We start from the raw sequence: 22,525 nt of genomic DNA, 5'->3' as shown, positions 1-22,525 counted from the left end.
TTGTGAGGAACAGGCCCTTAAGCTCTACAGAAACACTCCAGGAACTGCACCAGGGCATGACAGGGAGCCACAGTGCCAGAGCAGCAGGCATTCCGGGAGCCAGAACCTCACTAGGTGAGCCATGGTGTGAAATACCAGCACACACCACTACATCCCAGAAATCAGATTCAGAAGGTGCTATGAGCAAACTGAACTTTATAGTACAAAGGCATCTTTTTTGAAGTCAAACCCACAGTTTTACCTCAAAGTTGCAGAGAATATACTGGAATGCATTATAATTCTTGATAACTGAAGATCCAAAACCAAGTTCGGCCGTGCCCACTAGGGAAAACATTAATTGTAAAATCCTGTTGTTTAACAGCTGTGTTTTCCTCTTTAATAGGTATGTCAGCAACTGGAAAAAAAACCAACATGTCAGATACTTGCTGAACACATAATTGTAACACTATTTTTAAATCCAAGTCAAATACACCATTTGCCTGGCTGCAGCAATCATACATGCGTTCATACAATATTATAACATGATGCATAAGCATCACGAAGTAAAAATTTGAGTTCAGACAAACTCGTACAATAAGTGAAAAGTTAAATTTTTGAAGGTGTTTGAAAATTGTGCCATTGAGCAGGCACAATACGTATACTATATTATGTTGAATGCAATTTATGAAATGCAACATACAAATTGTAAATAACCATTTACGATAAGTCATTTCAAATAATCACAGTAGATTTTCTACTCTGTTCTTTAAGTTGCTTGCAAAGTGTGCTAGTTAAAAAATTATATTGATCTCTTCAAATGAAAGACATCTTTGTGAAACATTTCTAGTGCTTCCACTGAAACACTTTTTAATTATTCAAACAATTCCTGGTACAGTGAAAAATGTTCAACAAATTACTACAGTTTAAATAAGTTGGAAGGAATGGACTTCCTTTGAAAATATATATCACAACACATGCTTATCAGTCACCTACTTAAAATAAAAAAGGTTCAGACATATAAAGAGCAAAATCATTCCATTGCAACATGATGAGAATACTTTTTAGCACAGAGTAGAAAGGAACAGCTTGTGCACAATCTTACCAATCATCTACAAGAAAGTACTGAGCAAGAAGTACCTAAGTATGATAAATATATTCATAGGAATGAAGATCAATTCATGAAAAACTGGGAACATGGAAATTTTATAATCAATCATTCATGAAGCCCTAACATTAACAGTGTTTTTTCTTGAAACCGTCTCTGCACAATATGAGTCTGCTTAGCCTACAAAGCATAAATAAAGTAAACTATATTGAACTGAAACTCCACACTCCAGTCTTAAAACACCCAATATTATATACATAGTGCTCTAAACTTGCTCGTTCTCTCAAAGCTCTGAAACAACCAAACTCTGAAGTCCAAACAGCTTTCAGTTTTTAAAGATCAATTTACAACAGACTTACATTCAAACTGCAGACAGCACTTATTTCTTTCAGCACAATTCTTCATATATAGTAAAGACTGAGGCATAGGAATTTCCTATCAAGCCTGCACTATACAGTCTCTGAAAACAAATCTGAGGCTGGATGAACCACAGCCAAAATGTAGATCTGTTAGAGAACTAGTCTTTGTGGGAAGGGTGAAGCATGTTGGTAAAAAGGTAGATAACTCACAAATCTGCCACACTGACTTTACCAACTATACTATTCTTAACATAAAGAAATGACACCTTTCATTATTAGACCGTGTCTGACCAGGATGCATCTGTCCTCACCTGCACAAGTGGATATAATGTAATAGAGGTTCCCAGAAATCTTAATCCCAGAAAAGAAGGAATTCAGAAGAGAACTGTAAGCACAGGATTTTCATATTCCCCCCCTCCAAGATCCCAGAACTTATACAGCTCCAATCCTTAGGGCTGGTAGTCAGTATATTCATTGCCGTTGACATGTTTTAGAATAATGTCTTCTAAAGGAAAGACAATATCCAGAATGGACAAAAGAGCACCTACCTGGTATCCACCAATGTGTCTCATCAATTTTTCACTCATTGGGCTACTATTCAGGATGGAGTTCAGAACTTTGACAGCTGCATACATGGTGTGGTCATCAGAGGCCATAGCAATGAGACCCAGGAGAATGGAAGGGCCTCCAATGAAGTTCAGGCTAGTAGCTGCTGGAGAGGACTTGAATACTCTCACCCCTAGGAAATTGTAGTGTTACTCTGTCAGGAAGTCAGACAGACTATATCTATTATCAGACAGTGATAGACCCAACTCTTAAACAAAACCACACAACACAAAACTCAGAAACATTAAAGCATTGTCCATTTACCATATTGGCCCACAGCAACTGATCCAATTGTCCGCAAGGAACCTGAGAGGTGTCCAGCTATATTCTTGGCCAATAATATCGGAGTTGAACCATCCCGAGAATTAATCCCAATCTGAAACAGATAAGAGACATCCTAGGAAAAACAGTAGAATTACTGGGACAGGCTCTAATATTTCAGGTTTTTTACTTCTAGAATACAAAAAATGCCCTGTATATAAAAACTGATTTTTTTCCTCTAAGTTGATCATTAGGACAAACATCCACCCACCAAAAACACAGCACAACTCTCTCTTTGACATGCCAAGTAGGCCTGGGACTGTCAAGAATGCAATAATAGTATATGAAAAATCATTGAGAAGGCTTTGAGTAAATGAACTATCCTTAGACCTTAAAACTATGACATCAGGTGGTGTTTCAAGAAAGGCTTTTAGTTTTGTTTCACACTTTTCCATCTATTTCTCTCTACAGATAAAAACTAAAGCAATTAATAGAGTCAAGTAAAGAAATGGGTAAAGGAGTTGAAATGATTCACTGAAGGTATGGAATGAAGAAAAGTCACAAATGTTGCTCAGGTCAACCAAACAAATGAAAACATGTTTGAAAGAAATGAGGAATAAGGAGAACAAGAGACCTCTTTAGCTACCAGACGGCCATCCACTTCATTGTAGGAGCTCCTTATGTCTTGAATGGTACAGAAAGATGAGCACACAGCATTGATTCCAAAAGAAATCTTCTCTTCTGCCACCAGCTGTGCAGGATTCTGCTCACCATACTGGTTCTCACCTAAAATGAGAGACTGTAAACCTCTGAAATAATTTTTCAACTTCAGCAAGATAGAAGAGAGGAAGTTGAAAAATAATTGGAAGAAAAGAAAGTTCAGACAGGAACTTAATTTTGATTTAACTAGAATTAGAAAAATCCCTGAATCTTCAACCCAGTGCATGACAGCTTGCCAGCACAAGTACCAGAAGATGAGCTTAGTTTGTCTCCTCTTGTTTCTTTTTTGTCTATATGCTACGTCCTATCCCAGATCCCAGGAAGATCAGAAGTCCAGAAAATAACTTCCTGTTCATTCAATATAAACAGTCAAGACAGAAAACATTTCAGATACCTTCCACATTACTGTGGGCTTTCTCAGATAGGTGCAAGGATTCATGTGACAGAAAGTAAAGGACAAGTGCAAAAGTTCAGAGCTTCCAACTTACGACATATAGGGAGCTACCAAAACATACCAAATTCAGAAGTTTAACAATTGTATGAAATTACATGCTTTTCTTTAAAGGAGTTTTTATTCCTACTTGCACTTGGAAAAGTAATCTTTTTAAAAAAATCTTGTCCATTTCATAAAGTAGAAAAACTTTGATCTATGAAACTGTTTAGTAATGCTCAAGACAGTTCCTAAAGGCAAATAGAATTATAGCACAGTATTTGGGGTTTTCATGCTGAAACTTAAAGTCAAAGTTCCTATTTGAAAAGTTTCTCTGGATATTTTGATGGAATAGGAATATGTGAGATACTTCCCAAAGGGGGGCAGAGAGAAGGATCATTTCGCAGTGATCTGATTATGTCAAGGACATCACTGGAGTCTACAATACATGTCTAGTTCTGAAGTCATCTGGGAAGACCCGCATGCAAAAGCGAACAAGCACTACAGACTTGAAAACTCAGTACTTCAAAAAAAAAAAAAAAAAATCAAATCCACCTGACTCCTATCAGTATTTTTTATTTTTTTTATTTTAGGAATGTATTTTTCATCTAATTTATCTTTCAACCCCACACATCCTCCTGTATCCTGACTTAGATTCTCCCCCCGCCCTCCATACAGACAATATTCTGAAGGAGGACTTTCAGCCAGTCTTTTCACTCTGTTTTAACACATCATTAGGTGGGGCTATCCTGCTCTTTTCTAACAGAAGATGATCATCCTATTTCACCCCTGATTTATAATACAGAGAGGAATGCATTACTTGTTGAACAAATAGTAATCAGTAACTGAAATGTTTTATCTGCTTGTTTAAAAATTGAAGCTAATAATATGCTTTAGTTAAAAAGCCTCTTCATTAAATGGAATGTAACTTATTTCTCTACCCCTTCTCTTTATCCTACTTTGCAGACATTTGCAATGACAGATGTTTCTTTCAGTACCATATTTTTCTGTAGCACCATAAATGCAGAAAATCTCTGTTATAAAGCTCCATCCTTAACATTTGTGCAACAGAAACTGCAATCTTACATCTGAAGGAAATGTTATCCCTCTTGAAAAAAAATCAGGATAAAATAGATTCTTCCTCTTCCCCCCCTTTTGTTTTTTTCCCCCTGTTTTGCAGTATGTTAAAAGATCCTCGTTGCATCTTACTACAATTTTGTACAACATCCATCAGCATGGAATTCCAGGCTTTTACAGAGAACTTCATGCACAGCTTACGTTCTAATGGCAGTTTGCTTAAAAAAAAAAAACAAAAAAAAAACAACGAACTTTGCCCTGAAAAACAAAAAAACAAGTAGTGTCAGAGAAGAATTATCACATACCTTGAAGCTGTACTGCTTGGAAATTGCTGCAATACTGTGGACCAAGCTTATTAATCACCTCTATGGTTTCCACAGAAATGGCTTCTTCAAACAAGTATGTGGGGCCAAGGCGCCAAATCAAGGAGGACTTCTGTTTCCAAACTCGAGGAGTAGCTATGTACCCATAGACATCAATAAAAGAAGAGGGATCCATGGAAATACAATTACCTGGTAACATCTGGAAATACCGCATCTGCAATAGAGGAAGAATTTACTGAAGGGACTCATTGTCCCTTGAGGTCCTGGTCTTGTTCCAAAAGGTACAACTTGCCTCCTCTTTCCTCAGTGAAGTCTCACAACTGTGTAAGATGATTATCATCAACTACTGCTTAGAAATTGGACTTTCATAAGTAACACAAACATAAGCATCGTGGGAAGTTCAAAGCTTTTTGTTTGTTCAGGGAACACAGTCAAAATCATTTCAAGTGTTCGTAAACAAAATTCGGTTGTTTTCTGTTTTTAACTTCATAAGTCAGACTGACTTTCAGCACAGAAAGTCAAATTGTGCCTTGTATTAGCCACTCAGAGAGCAAACAGTTTTTGAAGAGCACAAAGTACTGAAACGCATTAGTTAGTGTCAGTGAAAGCTAAGTAGACCAGTTATTTTTGGTAACAAAATAAAGATTCAGCTTCCTCAACTGAGACAATTTTAGAAAGAACTATCTAGAACGTTTTTTGTACTGTATAGTACTTCAGTGCTTCACTCAGCCTTCAACAACCTGCTGTTAGGAAGATTGCTGAACTGACCAGTCTCTCACAACTGAGATACATAGCACAGTGCTGGTCAGTAACAAGAGGCAGGACTAAGTGCTTAAATGAATGACTGTTAGTTCTGGTGCAACATCATATACCTCTCTCCCCCTACCACAACCCAAAAACAGTTTTTGATATTAACAACTGTTGTACAACTATCGTTTATTACACAATCTTTTTTTCCACTGTAAGTCAAGGTTTGCATCATATCAGAGATCCCAGCATAGGGACCATCTTTTATTTGCTAAATGCTTGTTTTATTTATTATGAGCTGTTTCACTGAATGTTAAACATATTTGCTGTGAATTCTTTAAGCAATTGCAATGCTGATGCCTAGCTTTATTGATGACTTTCAGCCTCATTTGAAGGAAGGCAAATTAAATTAAATTTTCATTCTTGAAATGGATATAGGTCCCAAAAGACATTTAGAAGACAGATCATTTTTCTCAAGTATGTTTAAGAATATTTGGAATTAAGCAGGTTGCTTTTACAAAGGAAGTAGAAAGCACACAAGTGAGCTTTACATATATTAAGACTGATTTGAAGCATGGGAACTGACTGGAGGAGACCAAGGTTGCAAGTTCCAATTAATAAAAGAAATCAAAAAACCTCACAAACCAAAAAAAACACCACACCAATTAGAGCTGCAATAGAAATAGGCTGCATTTTCAACACTCATGCATTCAATATCTATAAATCAAATCACAGTAATTATGTGAGATTAACTTCAAACCCAGGAGCATGATGATGATAGAAACTAAGAGCTCTTCTCATTTGTCCTGTAGATTGCTTTCTTGTGATATCCCATACAAACTGTGAACTCTAACTCACCATTTTTCTATGTGAAAACCACTATGCAGAGGACAGACTGCAAGGAAAGTACACCTGCTTTTCATGAACACAATCCAGGGCTACCTGTAAACCAAGTTGAGTATAACAACTCAATATTACAGAATCACAGAATTGTAGGGGTTGGAAGGGACCTCTAGAGATCATCGAGACCAACCCCCCTGCCAAAGCAGGTTCCCTACACCAGGTCGCACAGGTAGGCGTCCAGGCGAGACTTGAATATCTCCAGAGAAGGAGACTCCACAACCTCCCTGGGCAGCCTGTTCCAGTGCTCCGTCACTCTCACCGTGAAGAAGTTCTTACGCACATTCGTGCAAAACTTCCTATGCTGCAGCTGATGTCCGTTTCCCCTCGTCCTGTCTCCACGTACCACTGAAAAGAGACTGGCCTCACCGCTATGGCCGCCGCACCTCAGATATTTATAAATATTTATATATTTATATAAATATTTATATATTGCCAAATTATCTGCTTACTAGGGGGAGGGGAAACAAGAAAATACACTCATAACCTAATTCAAAGCATCAGTGTAAGCTGATAAACTTCTGAACAGCAGCACAGATATTTCCTACTTTATAAGGATCTCTCTTTCCATTCAGGTGCAGTGTATATATGTATATCTTATGTAAGCAAATATGGTTGCACTGAATAGACATGATATGTGCAAAATGATACAAAAATGAAATGCTATGAAAGGCAAATGTTAAGCTGTAAGGCATAAGTTCTGTGCAGTTCTCACCTTTGCAGAACCAAGCATCTGACCATTTATAAATGCTGACACAACGCAGTTCTTCTTTGCTTCCTTAGCAACTGTCACTGTGAGATGATGCCACTGGCCAGTGACCAGCAGCTTGCCACAGCCGAACTGGACTTCCTCTGGAAATGGGGAGATATTTTGGACCTCTCCCTCAGGTTCCATGATATCTAATGACAAAAACAGTGGACAGTCAACAGGAAGTCTCTCTCACCTCCCCCTGTTCCTCTGGAACACAACTATCAAATGTGACAGAAATAACAAGTCTGTGAATATAGAATGTGCTGATGCTATTCCACTGAATGTCTAAAATTTATCCTAAAGGGACCTGAGACTTACACAACTTCCAAGACTCCTCCAGGAGTCTTCTTGAACGCTGTAAATCTAAAGAGAACTAGAACAAATTCAAAATATTAGCTAGAATGAGAACCCCTTAGGCTACCCAATGACTTAGATGACAGAACGAAATTGCTAGTACATTCAATAGATAAAACTGTGTAAATTAATTTGTAGTTCTTATGAAAAGAGGCAAGCTGGGATTTTTTACTTCACCTAGAGGAATCAAAGTATTCACAACTACCATGAAATTCCCACCTACGTTCCATTTCCATCCTTCTCTGGAAAGTTCAATGAAATCCACATTTGAAGTACTTACTGTACTCGGTGAGGACAAAGGGACAAATGCTAACAAGGAAAGATGATGAATAGGCTGGCATGATAAAAACATGCAAAGTGAGGAAAAAAAATAAGGTGTTTAATTAGGAAGCTAGACTCAGTCCTACTCTCCAAACCTATAAGCTGTCAAACTAGGACAGGAACCAACTGGTTCTTCACATTCAATCACCACAGCTTTGCACAGCTCATGTTCAAAAGTTTCCCTAGAGTATCCGTTAGTTTCATCACTTAGTGCAGTCCACAAGATAATTCTCAATGCTTAAAGCAAACTTAAATATGATCAAGAAGAAAACTGAAGAGACAGAGTCATTAACACACCACAGGACAACACTACAGCTTGACTGAGAAAAGCCTCACCAAGTGGCTGGAATTCTACTTCTTCTGTGGAAATGACCAAGGAACAGTCCTGAGGGGAGAAGCTTACTGAAAAGCAAACAAATTCTTGCTCTGTTCTTGACATGTGCCTCACAATAGTGAGGAAACGGAGTGGGTGACTGTTGTGCACCATGCCAAATTTGCTAACCAGAAACCAACAAGAGAGAGTCAGACCACTTGAGGGAGGGAACATTCTGCTGCCTGTAGATAAGAAACAAAAGGTAGTTAGAAAGGTGCTTTCTCTCTATGCAGACACTAGCAGACTTTTTACTGTTTGATTTGTAACACAACATTAGAATTTGAAATTTCATTTCCCATCTGTTTTACTAGATTTTACTGCCTATCTTCAATATCAGAGACTGCATATGCAAATGCACAAGTGTGTATAGTTGAACTAAAACTGACTGCTGAGAAATTATTACTAATCCCTGTGTCACAGACTTCAGCATTTGGGCAGCACCGAGTCATAAACAACTTTAAACAGACTCCATAACAATCAGGAAGCAAAAGGTAGAAATAACCACTTCCCACTAAACGGAATAGAGGATTTTCAGGTGTAGGAAAATCTCATTAACTGACAATTTCTACTCTCTCCTTGGAACTTTAAAATCTGGTATTTCTTACTTATTTACATAGTAGCTACATTTAAATTTACGCTGCTGAAGTTAATGTCAACATGTAACACTGCTAAGCCGAGTTCTATAGCTGCTCAGAGATGTACTGGGACACAGATGGAAGTGTATTAAAGCACACAGTTTATTTGCTACCTTTAATATGCCAGAAAAATCAGTGTTCTCAGTAATCTGTAGGTGAAGTAGAAAATACTTACACATGCCAATTCCACCTGAAACAGATTGCTCAGCACTTGGGCCCAATACAGTGGCTAAAGTAGGGAGATATAAGCACCTACAAAAGCAAGCAAATACTCATTTGTCAGAGAAATGGAAAGTCATCCCTAAAGGGCAGTGTCTTACTACTGCAGAGTCAAGATAGCAAGGCAGAGTCCATGCTGTCAGCAATAAGTTGACATGCTTTCTCTAGGCCAAATACAATGGCAAATTCGCTGCAAGGAAGGCAGCTAAAGGGCATAAAGGAATAACTAAGATGAGAGATCTGACTAGAATAAGATCTCGGGAAGAGTGCAAAGCAGCTAATGAGGAAAACAACAGCAGCAATACCCATATCCTTCCATGGACATATCAAACTCCACAAACGATGGAGCCAGAGCAGTGCTGCTGTGTAGCTGTAAGTTCCGTGGTGATGTCATGGAGATGAGACTCATTGCAGTCTGGAGCGCCAATGCAGATCTCTTTGATGCCCAAGATGAGTTGCTGAGAGGCACAGCTGTCTGAAGAGCAGTTTTACTGTCTGCTACCACCTCCTCTGCAGATACAAGATCAACAAAGTGCAAAGTCAGACCAATAACTGCTATGCTTTGACCGTATTCAGTTCACCACTCTTAAGATCTAGCACTACATGAGGCATTAACTGTTTAATTAATACAGCCTCAGCAGTCTGCAGAAATTCTCAACAGCAGACAAAAGTATAGGACTGAAAGAATCCCAAAATGGCAGATTGGCAAGATGGATGATTTTGCAGAAGCAAGCCAAGGTATCTCTCCATGTCTTCAGGCAGCTCTGAACTCCATCTCCAGTAAAAGGTTCCCAAGTTTTTTTGTTCCATTTTCCCTCACCCTTAGAAAAGTAATAGCACCATAACAAATGTTTACAATCAACATATGGGAGAAGATCTAAAAAAAAAAAAAAAAAAAAAGACTGCAAAGAATTTAAGTCTCGAATCTGCAACATGCTATATTAGGAATCTTAAGTATGGTAAGAGCAAAATACAACCACAGTAGCTTTTCATATGAAAAGCATGAGAATAGTTAAAAGGCTGGGATAGCAACCAGACCATATGAGGAGTAAGACTGCTAAGAGATCCTAGGGATTACAAAAAGCAGCTCTTATTCACGTTTAACTATTTCCAACTATTGCTCATTCCAATAGCAACTTTCTATCATTATACAGGCATCTATAATCCAGCTACAGTATCAGTAATAGGCTGTTCATTGAGTGCTTACCTTCATTCAAACTTGCTTTAGATGAATCACTCTCCTGACATGAAAGGACCTCAGTACGCTTTGTGTTGGGTGGGGAAGGTACTGACAAAGAACTTCCCAAACAAAGAAACTGTCTGAAAAACAATACAAAAAAAAAAAAAAAAGAAAATACAATCAACACAATTTTGGGAGTAATAGCAACCTTGCAATTAAAACTCAAGTCAAGAGATATTTTCTGATTGGAAACAAAATTTTTAAAGTTAAATAAAGCAGAAGGAATGCTTTCCACTTTATCATCACAAATACCCTTGGGCTTATACTTTCCATTTCAAAGTTTTCCTGTTGGAAAAAAATTCAAGGTTTCAATTTTTTAAGCAATACTTTTTTATTACTACTAATTTGCTTTCCTCCCCCTCTGCCCTCTCTCCCTCCAAAAAAATCTATCCTTAAATAATGAACTTCGGTTCCATTTTTTATTAAGACAAATGCACTACACACCTGCACTGTGATCTCTACCAGGTATTTCATGGCAAGCTTCTGGGAATTTAAGGAAAAAGCACATCCTCAACATAGAAACAAAATTTCACTTTTTATTTCTGCATCTGTCATCAACGTTGACCTGTACCAAGTGAATCACATCAACTCTTCAGGAAATAGCTTCTTCATACCAGGGCAGAATAATCCTAAGTAATTCTAGTTGTTTTACAATTACTTAGTTATCATTCATGAATGGCTTTACAACCCTTGCAGAGATGGTACAGGAGACTGAGACTTTTACCAGTTTCAGTAATTCATTTAGTCATATATCCTGTCTTGCTGAATCAGGTGTAATATGGAGTTTCCAGCTATCACAGACTTTAGAAAAATATGCACCACTACAGCAAATTCATTCAGTTAAAAACAGTGCGATACCTTAACACATCTGGCTCAATAGACTGTGAGGCAAGCTTTTCAAAAACTCTTGTGAGGGGCAGATGCAGTGGATGACTCTCATTGCGGAAAGCATCCTGGCAGGAAGTTATGATAGTGCTCAGCAAGCCAGATCCACACATCACCTGACGGCTTTTCTCTGACTTCACCAGGGACTGTATATGATCAGCCACAGCACATTGGATTTCCTGAGAAATCTGGAAGACAGATCTGAGGTCAGTGACCAGGAACTAAAAACTGTACATGACAAGTGAACTTCATTTTGCAATTGCTGAGTCTCTGGGCATAGAAATCTGGCCCCTCAAAAGAACCCTTAAAGCCAGAGTCTCACGTGCAACTATATGGCTGTTCTATAAAACTGCCTGAACAGTCTGGATACATCCACATCTGAGTAACTGCTCAGCTATCTGCAGTTAAGCTTTCCTGTCACACCACTGTAGTAGCAGAAGAATGACAGCAATCACCTCTCATGCAAAAGAGGGAAACACCTATGGCAGGTTATTAGACATAAGTTTCAACGCCAATACAGTTACTCAGAATGTATTTAACATGGGGAGTCACACTGACGTGATCTGCTGTGTTCTGAAAGAACTGTTGTTTAAACAAAACAGAATAAAGCAAAGCCCTTAAGCACTTAGTGCTTTTGCTGAACTGATGTTTTACTTCTTCACTGCTTCTTTATGATCTTAAAGAAGCATCTGAATTCTCATAAATTATCTTTAGAACATTTTTCTGCCACTTAAGAATGAAATCTACCCTATTGACCGAACTAGATTTCTCTCAAAACTAACTGTGCACTATATTTAAACAAATTTTTCCATTGTTCTTCATCCTCAAGAGTTCTTTGGCTTTGATACACTCTTCTAGGAAAGATACATAAACAAAAAAAAAAAAAAAAAAAGACAACTGGTGGTGGCAGGCACTGAGACTATGACATTTGGATTTGATTTTATAACTCAAATGAAAAGAAATTTCACTGGATTTTGAACAAAATAGTTTAAGTGTGAAGTGTGATTCAGGTCTTTTGTATACAGGACCAATTTGGAGAGCTAAAAACAAATACAGGACAGATAAAAAAGTTTACAGGAAAGTTCTTTTTAAGAATACCCAGCAACCAAAAGCCTTAATTGCAACACCCAGGCAATAAAACTTCTACTTACATTTTCATAAACACAACTGGTTTTTATACCTGAGATTTTTTCAGAAAAATCTTCTCTCCTATCTCAAAACATTCATTGCTGGTGAAACAAGTTCCAGCGTGTTTCCAAATAAATACAGAAATCTCCCACCAGAACAAACTTACATCATTGTTCTTCAAAAAAGAGGAACTTATTTCTACTGTGAGTATCGAAACTTCACAATCTTCTTGGAACATTTAGTTGTTATTTCACACCACATTTTCCTTCAGATGAAGGAAAAACTCTGGGTACAGAAAGCCAGGAGAGCACAAATTAAGAAAGGTACAGGTCTCGGCTAAGTGAAAATACTGGATTACTCCAAAATAAAGCCAATAAAACATAATGACATAGAAAAATATTGATCATTTTTATCAGCTTAGCAGCTTTGTCAATACTGGCATTGCCTTGTTTTGAATAAAATGTACTATTTTCAAGGATGTTAATTCCAGTAAAATGAGATTTTAGTGGAAATATTAATAATGGACAGAAAATAAGGCTGTCTGTTTCTATACATATGAATTGATTTTCCTAACACATATTACCTGCACCATGAATCAAGATACTGAAGGTGCAATTAGAATGCAGTTGGGCTCACAGCTGTACTTCAGATTAGAGTTAAAAGGTCAAAATGTCAAGTAGCAATTTGCCCAGACTGTTTAAGTAGATTCCAGATTCTTGCTCCTAAGAACCTATAGTTTCAAAATTGGTAGGTATTTTTTAATCACTGTTACTCTATTTGATAATGATTATGTGATGTGGAAAATGATTAAGAACTTTGAACCTTCAGTAATGAGGATTAATTTCATAAGGATTTTCCATTTTCTTATGTTTAAGAAATTTTTTCAATCTCAGAGCACATCTCACTTGAAAAGCTATCAGCCCTTCATAGAAAATTAGAATTAATTTTCTAACATAGATTGCAATTTCCTGGCAAAGAAATCAAGGCATCAAAAGAACTGTTTTCAAAAACGTCAGAGTTTATATTATGCTTTATATTATGCTTTCAAAAGAAGTGAACATTCATGAGTTTAAAAACCATTGAATGTAGTTTGGTTCTACTTCTGAAAAATCAGTTGTTTTAGTCTTTAAATTATGTATAATAAAAAAATCACTCCTAGCCACAAGCACATTCCCATCCTGTTACAAAAATTTGCTGGTTATTCTCACTCACTGGTCTTAAAGTTTACTTTGCTCACAGTCTGTATAATTTCACTTTACAAGCTTTCAACATAACTGGTGCTCATGTCCTCCTCGCAAATCAACAGAAAAAAGCAGCACTATGAACTACATACTACTGCATACATGAACTGATTCTACTTTTCCAGCAGGATGGATACAACTAGGTCCATCTTAACTGTACCACAGAAGTTCTCTCTGTCACAATTTCATCTTTCATCTTAGTAGAACTCGTAAAAGAAGCCACAGAGCTTTCCTTCTTTGAATACCATGTCTGCCACCTTCTAGAAAAAAAAATAAACTACCTGGTTTTGACCATTTGAAGTTAACCAACAAAAACTTTTTGTAATATTAAGAATTCCTTTATTACTGGCACATGAATCCCATGCAAAAATAAGACCAAAAACCTCTGAACATCTACCAACTCAAAGACTGTTCTTAGGAATTTAAAGGCTCCTCAGCAATGTTTCATATCCATATAATATTTATATGATGTTATCATATCTAGAAATTGCAGCAATATCTGACCGTGACTTCTAATTTTCTTTCAGACAGTCAGAAGTAACACTTGATCTGCAACACAGTCTGTTTTATTATTTCTTTTATGCCAACATACCCTATGTTACTTTAGCCCATTATTGCTTGGGTCTGATAAAGGTCACCCATCAGTAGCAACTTTGGCAGGAAATAGATATTATTTCAGAATCAAAGCATGTTACTTTTATAGCGTTCCATTAACATCTCTCAGGGCTTTCTCATTGCCATTCTGCTGAAAGCAAAAGATTTACACTTGACCTGGCCCTATTCTGATTATTTTTCAGGGTGACTCCTTAGAAGATCTATCATAGCACTAAAAACAAGCTGTAAGACATGAGCTACACTATCTGTTCTTCACTATTGCTCCTTAAAAATACATGTTATTTGACTCAGCGTTGAACTCAGTGCAAGAAGCCTCCTTGGATTTTTTTTAAAAGAAAATCTTCATTAAGAAAGCTCTATCCACAAAGAAATTACTTCATCTCTCATAACTATCAAACTAAAAGAAAAAAAAAGAAATAGCACCGTATTTGTTACAGAGGAAAACTCCAGGGAAAACTCCTTCACTTTCTACCCAGTTTCTCCTCCTTCATTAAGTCACTTAGTTCCATTTGTTGCATCAGATGTTGCCTGACTTGCATTTTCCAAGAAGGACTTCATTTCACAAGTTTTTGTGTAGTGGCATACATTAAAAGTAAAGGTATTTAAGTTCAGTATTTTGTGTCACTGCCTGGTAGCATCATCCAGTCGCCCAAATAAGACAATGTTCCATTCATTCACTCAGCATCCTTGAACAGAATTAGTCACCAAAAAGTATGGTTAAAGCTTCCTCCATCCTTTTTTGTGGTTCATTTGATGAACAAAATGTCAAGATGCGTTAAATTCTATTGAGTCCACTGAGCATAACAGTAATCCCATTCTACCTGAGGCAATTTTATTCACAATAGCAATACTAAACAAGAACTATCAGTAAGAATTTCTTATTAGCTAAGAAAAAAAGAACAAGAAATGAAGAAAAAATGAACACATTTAAATGCAAGATTGAAATTGCTTGAATTTTTGCTCCAGACTTTCATATTTTTAAGAACACTGCCATCTACTGAGGGTCTCACAAGCTCTCACAGCTCAGCACAGAGCCAACTCTGATACACATCCTTAATAGCACTCTCTCATCCAATTAACCATCCTACTTGTTTTCCAGAAATTAATTATTGCAATTATCAAAGTTTCAAAGCTGATGCCTTGGTTCTGTTACACAGAGTTGAGATGTGCCAGCAGTTAGTTGCAAACCCACTTAGCATAGCTCTGTATGAACAATCTGGTTTTATTTCAATTTCTCTGCGTATACATTAACTATTCAAATACTTAAGAAAAGACAGAAGAATATAGTGTAGGCAAGTTACTTGTTCTGATTCCCTGTATGGGAAGCCTGACAAAGCAAAGGGAGTCTAAGTTACGCTGTAAGTTTATGGACTGATAGATTAAAAGGGTCAGATTATTCTGGCTGCTGGATATATTAGCAACATTTCAACAATTATCAGTGGGCTAGTTCAGTTCATTCTTTGCTACCACTCATCCGATTTTATAAAACATATCAAAGCCCAGCTTACTCAGGATTGCAAACAAAAGCCACATAAACAAGACACCGAGGCACGGGTAAAATTGTTGATTGTTTTGAAAGAAATTTTGGCTACTGTGTTGCAGATGGGAAATGTAGTATACAAAAAATACAGTAAAGCAAAGTCCCTGGGATTAAAAGGAATATAAAAGATGAAGATATTGAATAATTACTGGTGATTGCATTGCTGGTGTACTCAAATATTAAAGAGATATAGCCTGTGTAGTTTGTGGCATCTCAGGGTCAGGCAGTTTTAGCTACAACCATAATAAATGAGCTTTTTACTAAGGTGCTCCAGAACCCATTCATCTCCACACTAAAAATGTCATGCTTGCACATGGCTTCAGCAGACTTTCTCAGAATGAAAAGAAAGGTGGAAGGTGCAGAATGAGAGAGCTTGAAATGGAGACAAAGATGGCTGTCTGTATTTAAGTAGCTTCTGTACCTGGGTACATAGAATGATGTGTATAGTGCACCTACAAGTGTCTGTGTTCTTTTATCACTGTGAGGAATCACGATGCGGTTCCTGATCACAGACACTCCATTAAGTGAGGCCAGTGGCAGAAATATTCACACATGCAGTTTAGACAACTAAGCAGAGCTTTAAATATTTAACTAATTATAATTTATTTAAAGGAACAGTAGTAATTTTTGTCAGTTAGTGGCTAGCTCAACCAACCATCGGAACCACCATGCTTATTTTGTAATGGAACTTAGAGGCCAGAGACAAGCTGTTTAAAACCGCTTCACCATCATACCAGAAACAAAATTAAAAGTAACATTCACTGGCCCCATTCCCATTTCTCTACTTGAGCATAGAAATGAAGAGGTTTTTCTTCTTTCCTTCACTTTTTCTTAGTCATACCCTCAGGAAATAAATGATCTCACTTCAGAAAGTGAAACTATTCTCTCCCCACATTGTTCCTTGGGTACAACTCCACATTTTATAGTGAAAATGGGACTAAGATCTTACTCTTGCCTTTGCAGTATCCTGGAACCCAGATCAACACACTGCATCAGGTAGGTGTGAGTGCTTCGTCAAACCAATATCCATGAAATTTTAATTGTTCTTATCTGGTCTGAGAGTGGAATTTTACACTGTTACTGCCAAAACTCCGCAATAAATTCTACTCTTTTCTAATGTGGAAATATTAATTAAATCTCAAAAATGGAGCTAGAGAAGTGTAGCAGACAACCTATATGGCTCATACTCACCTGAGAGTGTCCCTCTCTGTACAACTTGGGCAGCAGCCTCACCATAACACAGACAGCACCTGGATTTACAATGACACAGTCCCTCATTTCCCACCTGCAGGAAAAAACATGTAAGACTTAACATTATCATTAACAGCATCAAAGATTTTGTCCAATATTCCAGCAGAGTACAGCTTAAAATTGCCTGGCAGTAACAAGGCTCAGCATTCTTAACAGTAACTACTCCAGGCACCACAGGTTCAGCAGGATCAGAGAATTATTTCTGGGTGCACCTCTGAATTGGAGTTGTGATGCACTCTGTCAGAAACACCTGCTCCAAATAGATTTTGTCAGGAAAGCAAAGACAGCACCTAACAGACAAAATTAGGCAGAAAAAAAAAAAAGTGTCACAGTGTGCTTTAGAGGCACACTGAGTTTAAGAACAGGCATTAAAATTTTGGACAAGGGATATAAAGGAAGATAAAATATTATTAACACCTGTTATTCTAAATGTCTTAGAACAGCAAGTAACATGTAACACACTGCCACGCTGTGACAAACAACTCCTACTGCACCCTTAAGAAATAGTACTTCAAAAGCAGTAGCTCATTTGCTGTATTTTCTTCCCCCTCTAGGAAATTCATTTTCAGCTTAAGCCTGCTGTAATAAAACTTCCCAAAGCCTACAATTTATCCAGCTTTAACACTAAAGTAAAATGCCAGGCAGTGTGTACAGTTCTAACAACCAACAATTTTTCTGAAGACTTGATCATTGAAGAAATGCTGTTACCTCAGAATCCCATCATTCCTTTCAAATATGAATTTTTTCTCTGATATGCCACATAGCAAATGTAAAACGTGACCTACAAAATCATAAACATCAGACGACAAAGAAGTAAGATCATCCTTTGAAAAATAAATAAAATCATTAAATATTTAAGTCTTTGTCATGGTTTTCTCACTTTGAACACTGCCTGGTAGGCTTAGCACTATTTTGAACTCAGAACAAATGAGGAAAATCCAAAGCCGGACCAGTACCAATCTCATCCTGTCAGCACTCACTCCCTCAAAAATATCAGATCATTGTATCACAGTCTTATCTCTGTCCTCTGCAGTTTTCTGAGATGCCTTCATTTGCTGGCTGGTATCAGCAGAAAAGCTGTCTCCATTTACCAACTCCTCGCTCCTACAAATATCCCAGTCTCAGGAATATCCAATCAGCTGACTAATCCAAGCAACTACTCCCTTTATCCCTACACTACTGGTGTACTCCCATATTAAAGACATGTAGCCAATGCAGTTTGTGCTTGTGAGTTTGTGGTGCCTCAAGGTCAGGTAGTTTTAGCTACAACCGTAATAGATCACTACTGCTGCATGGATCCCAATGGACTAGTGCATGGATCAGCACTAGTCATTACTTAAAAGACAAGATGGCCTGGGGATAAAATGAAAAGCTACAAAGTTCCATTAGCACAGTTAATCCACCCAACAGCAGCTGCAGCAACCATTCTGCTGGGGTGGGCATGAGAAGCCCCTTCCCTCCCAAAGTATGGTCAGTCTTACTAACATAGCTTGCATCAAGCAGTCTCAAATCACCATGATCAAAAGGAAAAACTGAAGATGGTTCAAACATTAACACAAGAGCAGGAACATAGAGAGCCATTTTTCAGATAGGAAGGAAAGGGTGAATTCCCATTACCCAGCAGCTCGTTGCACAGAACAGTGTAAATAAAGGGATATGAATATTATCCAGTATAAATGCTAATTTTCCCATGTCAGAGACACAGGCTCCTAGAACTACCACATCATAACCTTATCCCCCTCTTCAAGGCATGTTAAATCCATGTCACAGGACAGGGCTTTGCAGGCCACCAACACTGACTGCACACAAGTTCCTCCTTTCAATTTGCATAGCTCCCTGCTGAAGGTTTCAGGAGGAAGTGAGTGTGGAGTACAGCTGGGAGGAAGCTGCTTTAGGGGAACTACAGGCTTGCAGGAGCTCTGAGAATGTGATTTCTTGGTTTTATTTTCAAAACAAAAATTACTACTGGAGAAGTATACACTCTCTATGTCATGAAAATTGACAATTTCCCAGAACACATTTGGCCTTGTTTGTATATAGTGATGAGTGAGGATTAGTTTAAAACAAAGATTGAAGGAATCGCCCATTACAAACATTGAACTTAACTTTTTTTAAACTGGAGTTGCAATCAGAAACATTTTTGAGAAAAGGACTGCAGACACAGACAAGGGTTTAAGGTCTCAAAAAAAATTATGAAGCACAAATAATTCAGAAATGATTTATAGCTGAAAGTACGCTGATTTCTAATATAGCCTTTCCTTACTGCCATACTCCATTATATCAGTAATGCTCATGACGATTCCTTTTTCATTTTTCTCTGTGCTGTACAAGTAGATGAATTGGCACAGGCACATGAGGGCACACATGAATAGGGGAGAATTTAAAACAATTTAAAAGCTTCTGTTTTATCAGATGACTGGAAACATCTTTCCATATTATTAAAAAAGCCAAAATCAATTAGGGAATGTTCAAACACATTAAATGCTAGCTTCAAGTCTCAACAACCCTCTCCTCAGAATCCAGTCCTGCTCACACACTGCATGCGCCAGAATCTTCAGCACTAACTGCATAACTCTCAGCCTTTTGCATCCCACTGCTCCACTAAACAGTAACGCTTACCATTACTTAACCTTTCAAAAATATATGATTTCTGATGTCCTGGGATTTGGGACTGTATGACTGAATTGTTTGTTCTAGGGAACTTTTGCCACACCTTGCCTGTTAACTACCATATAAAATGCAGTTACTAGTTTTATTATATTGCCTGTACTAAATCAGAACTTACTTCTCTTCGAAGTTTCCCCATAACCCATAAGCAGAGGCACGTAATTCACTGACTGGTCTTTCGGAAAAAACAGGATGCTCCCCATGAGCTTGAGTTCCCTCCTGATCCTCTCTTGATGCCTCACCCATCTCTGAATTTATTTCCTTGAAGTAATTCTCCAGATGGAGGGTTCCTTTGATCATATGATCAAGAAAACTCAGAATCCATATGCAGTTCTTCAGCCATGCTGGGAAAGGTTCTGAAGAACAGAAAGCTGCATCCAAAAATTCTGTAAATGTCCTTGTCTTCTCAAGGCTTAGAGGGATGTGCCATTCTGTGTGTGTCCAGAAGCAGCCAAGTGACCCAAGATCCTCTGCCATCTTTTCAAAGAGGCCGTTCCTCTGAAAGAAGTTGCTGTTTACAGGGTCCAAGTGCAGAGCTGCTGTTATCCCCTGAAGTGTATAGAAAACAAGCTCCAATATGCAATTCTGTCCAACTGCTGCCCACAGCCCATATGGAGGATCCTGCAAGGCACCTTCCATGTCTGAGAGAAGAGACAGGAGTCCATTGAATCCACTGCAAGTTCTGAATGCAGAATGACTTTTGGGACTGTTCAGTATTCTTAAGAGTGACTATAAACATTGGGAAGAAAGGAAACAAAAGAACAACTTAAAATAAAGGGCAAATATGTAGAATATTTTTAAATCATGAGGTTTTTTTGTGAAATTCTTTCAATGAAACTTCACTATCAACAACAAAAATTATTGGTTACACCACTGTGTAGCATTTCTCTTTTTACCTTTCTCCATGTACCTCTAAAGTCAAGTATCCAAGATCAGAACAATCTCAAGAGAAAATCTACATAGTGATCCTGTGAGGTAGGGAATAGTGCTCACAGGAATAAAGAAAAGAAATCAAGTTGTATATCCTAGCTAATTTGACTGGAGGTATTGTTTCAGACCTTTACCTATTCTCTGACCAATCTTTTCAAACGCTCTCCAGAAATCTTGAGATTGAAAAAAAACTGGAAGAAAAAAAAAAAAGAAGCCCTGAAGTCAGATCCAAAGACAATTAAGTCCACAGGTTTTCTCTATTTTCAGAGCTTAAATCAGGTTATATGTTAAGTGTTACTTGACAATAGTACATAAGCATAAAAACCAATGTATTCCACTTGTAAATTTTTAATGCCACAGGTTTGCCGTTGCAAAACAAATCTAGTAAAGTCATTAAGAGCTAAAGCAGTGGAAGTAAAGTCAGTGGGAAAAAAACCCAAGAGGTTGTTGGAAAACAGTCTACTGTAATTTAATGTATTTTATCTCAGGTTTTTCAGATGTTCCACTATTTGTTTTGCAAAGATGATGCCCTTTTAGGAACCAGAGATGTTCCAAATGCCAGGCTGCATCTTTTCACATAGCATGAGATCATTTTAAATATCAAGTTTTCCTTCAGAAATTCAATGAAAGAGATTCACTTCACAACCTGCTGAAGAGGAGCAGTTCTAACAAATATATCTCCCTCCAATGGGATCTATGACTGCAAGAAAAGGTTCCTAGAACTAGAGGGGGAAGGAAAACATCATTACTGCCATTCAGTTTTGTATGATAATGTATCAAACCAGGCAGAGAATTCTGAACAGAGAGTAAATTTAATAACTCACAGTTGAAGTTATCAGGATGGCTTTAACACATTTCAGAGAAGGTCAACAGTAACCACATTTCCTCTAGCTCTAACTCAGTTAGAATTTAATCGCCTATGAGTTAGTATTCCTCTGTCTTGAATCTATAAAACTGATGTCTGCTGGAAACCCCCTAACTCAGTTAACGTTAACAGAATTTATTTCACATTCCATTATTTGTTATTCCTCATAATTGTCTACATGCCACACTGGAATACGGCACTCCTAATTACATCTGGGCTCAGGCTTTAACAGCTAAATATATATTAGCAAATCAATCTGAATTTGTGTATAATGCAATCACAGTCCCAATAGACACAGATAATAAATTCATTTGCTTACATTATGTTTTAATACAGTTATCATTTGTCAGAATTAGACACTGAAGCTGCATTTATTTTCATATTAGTTTGGACACTGTACTCAACTTCTGCATAAATATTAAGTTTACTTTTTCATATCAAAGCTATAAAAACAAAAATGAAACAAAGTTTAGGGTAACATGGTATTTTTATTACAAAAGCAGCTGCTATATTGCACTGAAAAGTGAATTCCATTTACACTTAATAAAGAAGGTAAACATTGATTTAATTTCATGCTAACATACCACTGCTTTTCAGTTTGCTGTCCATGAACTAAACCAAATTAAAGCATGTGGATTCTTTCTCCTGTTTCAGTTGCTAATGGATCAAAGACTATACACACAAAAGAGACCATGAATAGTTCTAATTTCACCCTCCACACCTTCTCTTTTTCACCAATTTACCTCTGTTTTTTCCCTGACACTGGTGTATCCAAGAGATTACCAAAATAAGGACAGCAAAGCTACAACCTTGGAAGTGTATGAGAATCAACCTTGGAAGTGTATGAGAATCAACCTTGGAAGTGTATGAGAATCAACCTTGGAAGTGTATGAGAATCAACCTTGGAAGTGTATGAGAATCAACCTGTTAGCCTCATGCTTGCCTACACTATCTCCCCATCTTATTCTTCTACCTCCTCTCACATCCTCTCTCCACATCTCCA

At 37.5% G+C, this 22,525-nt stretch overlaps 1 protein-coding gene across 1 annotated transcript in view; it reads right to left on the bottom strand.

The window, feature by feature from the left end:
* Positions 1–22,525, bottom strand: part of WDFY4 (WDFY family member 4) — a 122,883-nt gene that overhangs the window by 81,206 nt on the left and 19,152 nt on the right. The window contains exons 12-24 of the mRNA XM_031554435.2: positions 19,846–20,456; positions 17,001–17,094; positions 11,259–11,473; positions 10,368–10,480; positions 9,466–9,670; positions 9,117–9,193; positions 8,270–8,488; positions 7,223–7,407; positions 4,843–5,074; positions 2,945–3,096; positions 2,314–2,425; positions 1,992–2,182; positions 242–394 (exon numbers count right to left, since the gene is read on the bottom strand). Of these exons, the coding sequence (XP_031410295.2) occupies positions 242–394; positions 1,992–2,182; positions 2,314–2,425; positions 2,945–3,096; positions 4,843–5,074; positions 7,223–7,407; positions 8,270–8,488; positions 9,117–9,193; positions 9,466–9,670; positions 10,368–10,480; positions 11,259–11,473; positions 17,001–17,094; positions 19,846–20,456 (2,559 nt within the window). The remainder of the gene's footprint in view (positions 1–241; positions 395–1,991; positions 2,183–2,313; positions 2,426–2,944; positions 3,097–4,842; positions 5,075–7,222; positions 7,408–8,269; positions 8,489–9,116; positions 9,194–9,465; positions 9,671–10,367; positions 10,481–11,258; positions 11,474–17,000; positions 17,095–19,845; positions 20,457–22,525) is intronic.

This window comes from Meleagris gallopavo, chromosome 8 (genome assembly GCF_905368555.1).
Source record: "Meleagris gallopavo chromosome 8, MGAL_WU_HG_1.1, whole genome shotgun sequence".
NCBI classification, from domain to species: Eukaryota; Metazoa; Chordata; class Aves; order Galliformes; family Phasianidae; genus Meleagris; species Meleagris gallopavo.
This window is presented reverse-complemented; position numbering and strand designations above follow the sequence as displayed.